At 37.2% G+C, this 12,269-nt stretch overlaps 1 protein-coding gene across 3 annotated transcripts in view; it reads left to right on the top strand.

The window, feature by feature from the left end:
• ITCH (itchy E3 ubiquitin protein ligase) overlaps window positions 1-12,269 on the top strand; it is a 99,010-nt gene that overhangs the window by 65,141 nt on the left and 21,600 nt on the right. For all 3 annotated transcript variants that reach the window (XM_006048070.4, XM_045162622.1, XM_045162623.1), the window contains 3 exons: window positions 4,704-4,788; window positions 8,326-8,454; window positions 11,467-11,539. In XM_006048070.4, coding sequence (XP_006048132.1) covers window positions 4,704-4,788; window positions 8,326-8,454; window positions 11,467-11,539 — 287 coding nt within the window. The remainder of the gene's footprint in view (window positions 1-4,703; window positions 4,789-8,325; window positions 8,455-11,466; window positions 11,540-12,269) is intronic.

Genomic DNA, 12,269 nt, shown 5'->3' with positions numbered 1-12,269 from the left:
CCAAGGAATTGATGCTTTCAAATTGGTGCTGGAGAAGACTCTTGAGAGTCCCTTGGACAGCAAGGAGATCAAACCAGTCCTAAAGGATATCAACTCTGAATATTTGTTGGAAGGACTTTGCTGAAGCTGAAGCTCCAGTACTTTGGCCACCTGTTGTCAAGAGCTGACTCATTGGAAAAGACCCTGATGCTGAGAAAGATTGAGGGTAGGAGGAGAAGGAGGGCGATAGAGGATGAGATGACTGGATGTCATCATTGAGTCAATGAACAAGTTTGGGCAGACTCAGGGAGATAGTAAAGGACAGGGAAGCCTGGCATGCTGCAGTCCATGGGGTTGCAGAGAGTCAGACTCGACTGAGCAACTGAACAACAATTGCCCTTTAAGTAATTTATCCTTAACATTCCTGTGAATCAGAGATAAAAAATGTAATAGTTCATAGTTATAACTATTATTGTTAGTAGCTTATAAAACAAAAGGAAGGCATATGAAAGTGGTGAAGGTCTTTATTCACCAGTGTCTGGTAGTTTGGTGTAAGGGGTCTTTTGGCTCTGTAGGACCTTATAATGGACAGTGTATGATTGTTGTGAAGTACTTTAGAAAAAAATGTTCTTAGACATACCGAATTAGAGCTGTTTGGTTGCATTCCCTGACATGAATGGTCTTCTCAGCTTTATTTCAGGAGTTGTTTTACATTCATGTTACAGAAGAGAAGCTGTTGGACTGAAACATCTGTAGGTTGTATATTAATCCTCTTGATTGTATTGCAGAAAAACCTTGACCTGATTGGCTTTTGTTAGAAACACAAACTAGTTTGTACCTTCTCTAGGGTAGCTGTTAAGAAAAATTGTTTCATGTTCACAGAAGCATGAATTGCAGTCTGTGTTGCCTTTATTTGAAAAGCCTTTCCTGCAGAGCTAGTCCTTGTTTCAGTGTTTATCATTATATCATCAGGATCTTTCTCATTTTTATTTTAGCCAGCAACACCTCCCTAAAATACTGCCTCTAGAGACCCAATCCCTCCTTATGTATGTTATCAGAATTTTTCCTTGGTTATTTTACATTCTGCTTATTTTTAGGTTTCATGCTCCTGAAGTTGAGGTGCAGCCCCTCCCTCTTCTTAAATGAGTTCATGATCATCCTTTTATTTAGACTGAGCACTGCTTTATTTGTGAACTGAACTCTGCCTTTGGGGCATATGCTTTATTTGTGGAACCAGGGATGGCTCTGATATTAAATGAGGAGCACCTGATAGACCCTCATCATTGATCCAGGAAATAAAATCCCAGTTTATAGCCTGTGTTGATGTTCTGAAATTGTCAGCATTATTTTTGTGATGTCATGTATTTTTAAATCCCACTTCCTCACCCTTTTAGACTTTTGTACGCTTGGACTAGACATTACTATCTTAGAAGCTGACAGTGAAGAATTTATAACACATGGAAACTGTAGAGACTGGAGAACAAAGAATGCTTTTGGTTCAACAATATAGTCTAATAGGGCTTTTTATAGCTGGTTTACCCATCAAGTACAAAGCTGTCTTCTCATTTTCAGAGTTGCTATGAAAGAATACATAGAACATCAGGAAGCTTCTGTTGTTCAGTGCCTTATTCATCAGGTCAGGAAATGGTTTGATGTGTATTCAGGTTTGGTGTTCAGTAGTTTCAGAATTGTTTACCATGTGATTTTTCAACAAAGTAAGAAATCAGCTCTGTAATCACAGCACATCTCATTAAGCACATGAGCCTTCAGTTTGCAAGTTTGAGGTCCCATCTTTGAAGTTTTGGTCTTTACAGCCTATTCCAAGAAATGCTGGTATCAGCACTATATACTTAGAACAAACATAGAAATAAGTTTTCTTTTTTTTTCCCTGGGTAAAACCATTTTGTTAACCTACCAAAGCACTTCATTTTGTTTTCTGATTTGAGGTACAACCATTAAACATGGTTCACAAGAAAATACAATGACTATTCAACTACCATTATAGGAGTTTGAAACCTCACTCATTGTTCATACAGTACTTTTTATGACTTCATACAACTGTACAGTCTATTTAAGCTAAGTTTAAGTTCATTGCTAACTAAAAGACCAACATCAAAGACCTATAGTTTTGTAACAACAGAAGAATAACTACGCTAGGAATACACTACTTTAAAAACCACTTGACTAGTGATGTGTATGGTTTCCTTATTCTTTTAAGTTTTCTATCCACTTTATCTTACCTCATGTTAGCTTTTGATAGAGTTTTGTTTTTGTTTTGAAATGTTTTTAAGCTTTTATTTAGAAAGCCTACCTAGTAAAGTCACATAACTACAAATGTGTGAGGTGTAATCTAAGTGCACAAACTAAATATTTAAAATGTCAAAAAAGTATTATTCAGATTTTTCATTGAAAAGAGAAATTGTTTGGATAAGACATTTAAAAATGATAAAAACCAAAGCATGCCAAAAAAAAGTTTTGGAATAAGACAAAACTACTTCAAAGCCTTAAATCTGTTTATCTGAAAATAAAAAAATGGGAAATCTCCATGCCATCCCTAGCTTCATGCCACCATTCAATAAACATTGACTATGGGTAAGATGAGGGTGTCCTTAGCTGAGGTTAGTAACTCCCCAGGGTTCTCAGACCTCAGACCCCTTGGAGAACCCAGGCAGTGACTCTGTTCATGTTAGGTTTTTGAGAGAATCTCTAGCCCTGAAATCTGAACTTATATGGCAGTTAATAGATAAATATATACTCAGCTAGGCACTTATGATGTTAATTTTAGATTACAAAAGTTACTTAAGATTGTTGGTGTACAAGATTATAAATTCTGTAAGTGTATTTAAAGATTTAAATTTAAACTATCTGGAACATTGACTTACTTTTTTATTTATTATGTAGCTAGCTATAGTACCGTGGATGCTTCTTTTTGCCTCAGAGACAGTTCTTAAAGTTGGTTACATGTTTCCACACTCTAGGTGTCATGACCAGCAAAGCCATTGTTACTATCTAGGGTGTGTCACAAGATACAGAGTCCATTTTCTGTATTTAAGCTGTGTCACAAGATGCAGAGTCCATTTCTTATATTTTATATATTCCAGAAGTTTTGTTTCCATTTTAGGCTAGCTGGTAGAGAAAGGAGCAGAGCTGTCAGGAGCAGATTCATGATCCTCACCAATGTATTCCTTCTTTCCCAGCACCAGCCTTACCCCCACCTTCCACCCCCTACCCCAGTATCATCACTGCTTCTTGAGATCATGGATTCAGTGCTGGAGAGAAGTTGAAAGTTACCAAACACTACCTTGACAAGGCTATATAATTTAGCCTAAGACTCATTCTGTAATATCTTGCTTAAAAAAAAAGTCCAGAAGTTTTACTTAAGTGTTGTTTGGTAAATAGACATGAACTTTCAAACCATAGGAATAAAAATTGGTTTTCTCACCATGGAGTTAAGCTTAATTTTTTTTTAATGTCTAATTTTAAGGTAACCATGCTTTTTAAAAAGTGGGAATCCATTTTATAATATTGAATACTTAAGTGTTCAGTTTGAGACATCTTGGCCAAATTTAAAAGATTTAGACACTGGAAGAGACCTATCTTTTAATAATTAATTTGTAATGGAGCAGAGAAAACAGTAATTCAAAACAGCAGAACTAATGTTAATATTAAAATTTCAAAGCTACTTGGTTATTAAAAGAAAATTACATCTACGCATCTTCTAAACTTAGTGAGAAAGCTCAGAGAAGCAGAACAATTGTGTAGAATGGGTATAAGAGAACTAGAGGAATCCTAAAACAAGATGAAGGTGGGAAAACACACTGCTTCAGATACAGATACAGTAAATTAAAGAGTTGAACCCTGCTACCCAACTCTGTTGTAAAATGTTACTATAGATATTTAGGATAGGAAACTGGTTGTATTAAGAAACAGGATGTATTTTGAAACAATGTCTTCTCTAGTTAAGTAATACCTAGCATATAGCAAAGAAACAGGTTTCCCTGGTGACTCAGAGGGTAAAGAATTCACCCTCAATGCAGAAGACCCAGGTTTGATCACTGGGTCAGGAGAAGGGAATAGCTACCCTCTTAACTATTTTTGCCTGGAGAATGCTATGGACAGAGGAGCTTGGCGGGCTATAGTCCATGGGGTCACAAAATGTCAGACACAACTCAGTGACTTAGCATATAACAAAGAAACAGTTAAGTTACATACCCCCATTATATTTTCAGAAATGAGATGGTACGATATGAAAAAAAAAATCTCTGAATGGAGATGTCAGTTTCCATCCTGCATCAGCTAGAGTCTAGTTACTACTTAATTCTGAGATTAGGGGCAGATCATTTAGCCTATCTGAAAATCCTTATCTTTAAGATAAATTAAAACTACCTACTCTGTGGGACTGTTAAGGTTAATATAAGGTCATGTATGCAAATTTAAAACAGTTAATTATTCTTGCTGTTGATTAGGTTGAACAGAAAGATTCTGTGGGCAGGATATTGTGAATTATATCTGTTTAGTTTCTAGGATATAACGATATTTGTATAACTTGAGTAAGTATGTAGATTTAGTAGCGAAAGAAAAATTAAAGCTTTTAAAGTTATGATTTAAAAACCACAAAATCAACAGTGCAGTGAAAAATAGCAAAATCAGCTCATCTTAATTTGAGGAAGAAGACTATGCCAACTCGATAACACTTTGCCTTTTTTTTTCTTTCTGTTTTAAAGAGAAGAGAACGGACAGCAATGGTAGAGTATATTTTGTCAACCACAACACTCGTATTACACAATGGGAAGACCCCAGAAATCAAGGGTAAGAACTCATAGTTATTAGTATACAGATAGCCTCTTAAAGATTATACCGTATTTCCAACTCATTTATGAAAAAGATCAGACTTACATATTCTTTCCCCAAAGGTCTTAATCACCCACATATTTTAGAAAGAGAAAAAAATATACTGTTACATTTTTTTCCCCCCAAAATTACCTGTTTGTTATAAGACCAGCTTACTAATTCTAAAGCAGGGTTTTGCAAGCTGAGATCTCTCAGTAGAATTCAGGGTGTCTGTGACTTAGAGGGGGGAAAGACATGTTCGTGTGTGCAAGACCAAGGTCCAAACCTTTACCTGAAACTGAGTGTTCTTTCCATTATGATTGTAGGTCACAACTATAGTAGAATTAACAATCCTAGGACTTTGCCACCAGTAGAAATCCCAGATGTTTTTACATACCATTCTGCAGTTGTTGCAGATATTTCAAAATATTGTTTACATACATCATTACAAGAACTTGCTGGTTAATGTGTCACTAAAGGGATACATTATTACAAGCTTGTCTTTTTAATATTTACTATGTATGTAGAATTGTCTTTGTGATACTGTATTAGTTTGCTAGAGCTGCTTTAACAGTACTACATATGGAGTGACTTGAACAACAGAAATTTGTCTTATACATAGAAACATAAGATTTTATATCATTTTATGCTGCTTTAAAATCTTATGTTTTTAAAAGAAATATTTATATAGGCCACACCAGCTGGTGGGGCTTCCCAGGTGGTACTAGTGGTAAAGAATCCGCCTAAAATATAGGAGACGTAAGAGACACTGGCTCTATCCCTGGGTCAGGAATACCCTCTGGAGGAGGGCACTGCAACCCACTCTAGTATTCTTGCCTGGAGGACCCTGGTGGGCTGCAGTCTGTGGGGTCATAAGCAGTTGGACATGACCGAAGTGACTTAGCACGCAAGATATTAGCAACAAGCTGGGAGGTCTCCAGGGGTACTTTCACTTGAGACTGACTACAAATTTAGGGCATCTCCCCAACGACTTTCAGGTTTAATACCTCACTAGAGAGACTTGAACTCATTGAAACCTTTTATACTCACAGCCACATTTGTTACTGGTAAAGGATATAAATTAGAACAATAGAAGGAAGAGATGTTTAGGACAGAGCCTGAGAAGGGTTCCAGATAACCAGAATTGATGTGGAATATAGTATGTGTTGAATATTACCAACCAGGGAATCTCACCTTTCTAGTACCAGAGTATTTTATTGGGGCTCCATCATGTACTGCCTGCAAAGCTAACCTTCAGTTTCCAGCTCTTCCCCAAAGATGGGCTAATACTTTTTAGTGTCTAGTTTATTCCAGAGGTCAGAGCTAATAATGGCATATATCCCAAAGCCTCCTTTATAAACCACCTGATTGGCGGTCTGATGTTTGAAGACCCTAAGCTTCAAAGGGGCTTCAAAGTATCTTCAGAGATACTCTTGACAGTCAGGCTATTCCAGAGGCGTAGAGATCTTTTCCCAGTAGCTGAGGGCAGAGGTCTGATCTCTATTTGGGTGTGATTAAATCTTCACATCTCACATAGGTCGGAGTTTTAAGAACCTCTATTTTAAAGGTATGCTTTAAATTTAAAATCTATTTCTGGGTACCAGCAGATCACATTTTATATAGTTATAGTATTTAACTTTAAATATTTGGGGGACTTCCCTGGTGGTCCAGTGGATAGAATCCATCTGCCAGTGCAGGGGACATGGGTTCAATCCCTGGTCTGGGAAGATCCCACATGATGCAGAGCAGCTAAGTTTGTGCACCACAACTACTGAAACCCGTGTGCCTAGAGCCCATGTTCCACAGTAACAGAAGCCACCGGAACACGAAGCCTTTAGACCGCAACTAGAGAATAGCTCCCGCTCAACACAATTAGAGAAAGCCCATGTGCAGCAACAGAGAGCAGCCTAAATAAATACAATACTTAACTTTCAACTTTAAAAATATGTATTTTCAGTTTCTTAAAAAGTAATAATTAAGAATTTCATAGGTAACATTTTTAATTTTAAAATTCTATCACTAAGGATAGACTAGACCACATCACCTTTCTCTAATTTGCTATCATTTTTTGTTCCCCCTTGAACCTTTTAAAGTTTCAGAGTGGAAATAAGAATCATATTTTTACAAATAATACCAATGAGCCAGTTCTATCCAATTTGTTTTCAAGTCAACTTATTACTGATACTGTCTTGCAAATATGATTACAACAAATGAGAAGTGTTATCTTCTTAAAAGTTTTAGATAGTCTGTCTGATGTTTGCATGTAGTTCTGTGAATATAGTTAAATGTTAACTTTTTGATGTGGTTCACAAAATATTGTTGTAGGCGGTGATTCTAGGCCTTTTGTTCTTCTGAAGTAAACTTGCGGAAAGTGACACCCCTGTCAGCAATAGTGCTCTCTAAAACAATGAGATTAAATGCCACCAACCCCTCCTTTTCTTCCTTTCTGATGTGAACTTGAACATTTCCATTGTTCCGTCATCTCACCAAACCCACCAGATAAGAAAATTGAAACTGGAGAATAGACAAAAATGAATTAGAAAATATGAATAAAACTTGAAACATTGAAGTTCAAAGAGCTTCAGCAAGATCTTAAGACAGGTATTAAGTAAGTGGGTAGGCATACTCCCTTAGAAAGATTTGAGTTGCCTTAACAGGAATAATAGAGATTCTGGACAAGGGGAAAGTCTTCACTTGGAGGTTTGGCAACTACACAGGGCTCATGGAAGGGACTTGGAGATAGAATGTAGAGGTGAAACTGAAATGGAGCATAGAGGGTGCAGCATAGGGGCCAAGTGAGGGCCAAAGGGAGGAGTTTAGATCTTGTATTTGGTTAGTGATGAATAGTGATACCACTTTAGAAGAGAATAGATTTGTTCAGATCTCTGTTTTGGTATTCTGTCAGCAATATGAAATGAGTCAAGGACCACAGTGAGACTCAAAGCTGGAAAACCTTTTAAGTGGCTATTTTGAAAGTTTAAAAGATAAATAGAGCCAGAGTAAGGAAATCAACCCTAAATATGCATTAGAAGGACTGAAGGCGGCAGAGGATGAGATGGTTAGATAGCATCACCAACCCAATGGATATGAGTTAGCAAACTCTGGGAGATAGTAAAAGACAGGGAAGCCTGGCATGCTACAGTCCATGGGGTTGCAGAGTCAGACACAACATAGCAACTAAACAACAGAACCACAACAAGGATGGTACTAGGGATTGAAAGCTGTGACGAATGAACGTGAAAGTTGTAAGGCAGAATTGGTGGAGCTTGGTTACCATGAGATGTTTAGGCAGGTAGATAATCCAGGCAGCGTAGATGAGAGAAGACTGGTTGATAGATCTGTTCACGTGTTTAACATGCCTGTAGGATTTTAGTAAACCGCTGGAAAATGCTAGACTAACTGGTTTTCTAGAAGATGCCTAGTGCATTTATGGGTATGTTTAGTTTCTGTACTTGGCAAACAAGGAACTCTTAAACATTTTTTATTTGTTTATATATTTTTCTATGTTTTATATAGTCAATTAAATGAAAAGCCCTTACCTGAAGGCTGGGAAATGAGATTCACGGTAGACGGAATTCCGTATTTTGTGGACCACAATAGAAGAACAACCACCTATATAGATCCCCGCACCGGAAAATCTGCCTTGTAAGTTTTCTAAATGTTTTGATTAAAAGTAAAACTGATTCCTAAGATTTTGCTGTAAAGATATCAGTTGCTGAAAAGTGCAGTTCTTACTATTTTTATCTGTTAACACAGCACTAAATGAAAGTGTTTAGAAATTATCAATACAGTACTGCTCACCAATTAATCCCTGATTTCTGATATCCACTTTCTTTCATTTCTATCACCTTTTAACTTGAAGGCTCCTTTATTTTTCTTTTTCATTTTTGAAAAGTAACTATGTTTGTTTAATGTGTTTTGTTTGGGTTTTTTGTGTGTGTGTGGTCAAATAGACATAACAAAGTTGAACATTTTAGGTGTACATCTTAGTGGCATTAAGTACACTAATTGTTGTGCAACCATCACCACCATCCCTCTCTAATACTTTTTTTTATCATCCTATACTGATACTCTGTACTCAGTCAAGTCTTCAATCTTGTTCTCCCCCAGTCCCTGATAACTACCATTCTACCTTCTGTCCCTTTGATTTGACTAATCATATAATTTGTCCTTTGGAACTGGCTTCTTTCACTTAGCATCATGTTCCCAAGGTTCATCCATGTTTTAGCTCTTATCGGAATTTCATTCCTTTTTGCTGCTGCTAAGTCACTTCAGTTGTGTCTGACTCTGTGCAATCCCAGAGACGGCAGCCCACCAGGCTCCCCTGTCCCTAGGTTTCTCCAGGCAAGAACACTGGAGTGAGTTGCCATTTCCTTCTCCAATGCATGAAAGTGAAAGTGAAGTCACTCAGTCGTGTCTGACTCCTAGCGACCCCATGGACTGCAGCCCACCAGGCTCCTCCGTCCATGGGATTTTCCGGGCAAGAGTACTGGAGTGGGTTGCCATTGCTTTCTTTGTCATTCCTTTTTAAGGCTGAATAATAATCCATTTTATGTGTTACTGTATTTCGTGTATACATGTGGCTCATGGACATTTGAGTTATTTCCACCTTTTGGCTATTGTGAATGATGCTGTGAACATGAGTGTACAAATATCTCTTTAAGTCCTTGCTTTCAGTTCTTTTGTGTATATACTCAGAGTTGTTGAATCAAATGATAATTCTGTGGTTTTTTGAGGCATTGCCAGACTTTTCCACAGTGGGCATACTGTTCTAATGTTCTTACTGGTAGAGCAGATGGGGTTCCAGGTTTTCCACATCAGTGCCAACAGTTGTCACTCCGTGTGTATGTGTATGTGTGGTGGTGGTGTTAAGTTGCTAAGTCGTGTCCAACTCTGCGACCCCATAGACTGCAGCATGACAGGCTTCCCTGTCCTTCACCATCTCCTGGAGTTTGCTCACATCCATGTCCATTGAATCCGTAATGCTGTCTAACCATCTCATCCTCTCCCACCTTCTTTGTCTTCAGTCTTTCCCAGCATCAGGGTCTTTTCCAGTGAATCGGCTCTTTATATCAGGTGGCCGAAGTATTGGAGCTTCAGCTTCAGCCCTTCCAGTGAATATTTAGGGTTGATTTTCTTTAGGATTGACTGGTTTGACCTCCTTGCTGTCCAAGGGACTCGCAAGAGTCTTCTCCAGCACGATTTGAAAGCATCAGTTCTTTGCTGCTCAGCCTTCTTTATGGTCCAACTCTCACATCTGTACATGGTGTGTATAATGCCATCCTAGTTAGTATGAAGTGGTATCTCATCGTATGATACCAAAATCAGCCAAAAACCGTATACGAAAATTATTGAGTAATATTTTTATGAACATAGATGTAAGCATCTTTACCAAAATAATGGCAAATTAAGTCCAGCGAAATATAGGAGGGATATTACACTATCATCATGTGGAGTCCCTCCTCCCCATGCAAGATTGATTGAATTTTGTATATTAAATTTATTTGTTTATTTGTATATTAAACCAATTTAATTCAGCACATTAAAGATTAAAGGAGAAGAAGCAATGTACAGAGTATCAAAATACAGTGCTAGTTTACTATAAACTTTCAGCTGCCTTAGAAACTTTCTTATCTGAAAAATAGTATCTGTATAAGATTAATGGCAAAATACCTCTTACGATCAGGAATAGGACAAGTATTTCTTCTGTCACTACTTCCAAATTCAACGTTGTGTTGGTAGTCCTATGAGATGGGAAAGAAATATAATTGAAAGGAAAGAAGTAAAACTCTTTTTACGCAGATCACAGGTAACACAATTGTCTGTATAAAAATCATATGGAATCTAGGAAAACTACTAGAACTAGCAAGTGAATTTAAGTGTTGCCAGATACAAAGTCAATATATAAAATCAATTGTATTTCTACATTAAACATTAAGAAAATGAAGTTAACAGTAGCTCAGGGAAAAAGCAAATAATCTTGTGGTGTGAAGTCCAGGCCTAGTTTGAAAGCCCACAGTGTCATCAGTGATCTGAGCTTCTTTCTTTCTGTCCTGCCATGCCAGACTATCATCTCTGTGAGAGTCACCTAATAGTTTGTGATAGCTGCTTGAAGCTTCAGCTGTCATAGTCCCACTCCAAGCTGGGATATGGAAGAAGAACAAATTGGAAAGGGGGAAGAAAATCCCTTTCCAGCTATCCCAGCTCTCTTTAAAAGCCTTCCTTCCTGGAAGTCCTATTGAATAGCACTTCCACTTAAGATCACTAGCCATAGTTAAGTCACACAGCCACACTGGGAAGTGTTTTTATCCTAGGTAGCAGTCTGTCCAAATAAATCTCAAGATTCTATTAAGGAGAAAGGGGAGTGAATTTGGGAATAGATGCCCTTCTCAGACAAAACCTCCTTTACCTAGCCCTGTTATATTTGGCTGAATAGAAGAGAGAATCTCAGAAACAGCAGATTTAAAAAGATCAAAGTGTATTTCTGTTTTCTTCTTTAAAAGTAGTCATGGGGAATATTTCATTTTTAAGGTGGTTTTAGGAGTATGTTGTATTGGGACATTTTAACTACTAAGTACTTAGGGAGTGTGATATTGTGTTTTCCTTCAGTATTTTATCTTACAATCAGATTTATGTCATATTAACATTCTTCCTCAGAGACAATGGACCCCAGATAGCCTATGTACGGGACTTCAAGGCAAAGGTTCAATATTTCCGTTTCTGGTGTCAGGTTAGTACCAGTACTGTATTTCTGTACTCCTTTTATTATGTTGCTTACACAATCAGTGATTGTAGAATTAATTAACGTATGGACAAACAGGTAAAATATGGAAGGGTTGGAATTTTTCTATTTTTAGATCCAAGAAATAGATTTATCACTTAGATAATTTATGACTTCTCTTGTCCAGAAGAATAAATTTGAAACCATTTGAATAAGGAAGACTTGCTGCTCATTTCAGTACTCATTATTTTCAAGTTGGAGAAATCTTCAAATGAGTTAAAACGTTTTCTGGTGTTTAAATTGTAACCAGCTCCTTTCATATCTAGCGTTTGATATGACTTTGATAGATCCATATGTATGTGTCACTTTGATAGATACATTATTACACATATGTGATTATATTCAGAATATTTTTAACAGACATTATCAGTTATTTTTAATATAAGTGTTTAGTGAATTAGTGGTTTCTTTATGGGTTCTCAGTAAAATTAATGCACTAGTCCAAGTGTGACTGTGATGAATATTTTTAAACTTCAAACTCTTATAATTAATTGGGCCCATGTAACCCAAAGCAATTTGAATTAGCTTTTTGAAAATTTAGATCTCTCCTGGTAGCTCAGATGGTAAAGTGTCTGCCTATAATGCGGGAGACCCAGGTTCGATCCCTGGGTCGGGAAGATCCCCTGGAGAAGGAAATTTGAAAATTTAAGTAAAAATTTGACTCATTAAGTAATCACTG

The sequence above is a fragment of the Bubalus bubalis genome, chromosome 14 (assembly GCF_019923935.1).
Source record: "Bubalus bubalis isolate 160015118507 breed Murrah chromosome 14, NDDB_SH_1, whole genome shotgun sequence".
Classification (NCBI taxonomy): Eukaryota; Metazoa; Chordata; class Mammalia; order Artiodactyla; family Bovidae; genus Bubalus; species Bubalus bubalis.
This window is presented reverse-complemented; position numbering and strand designations above follow the sequence as displayed.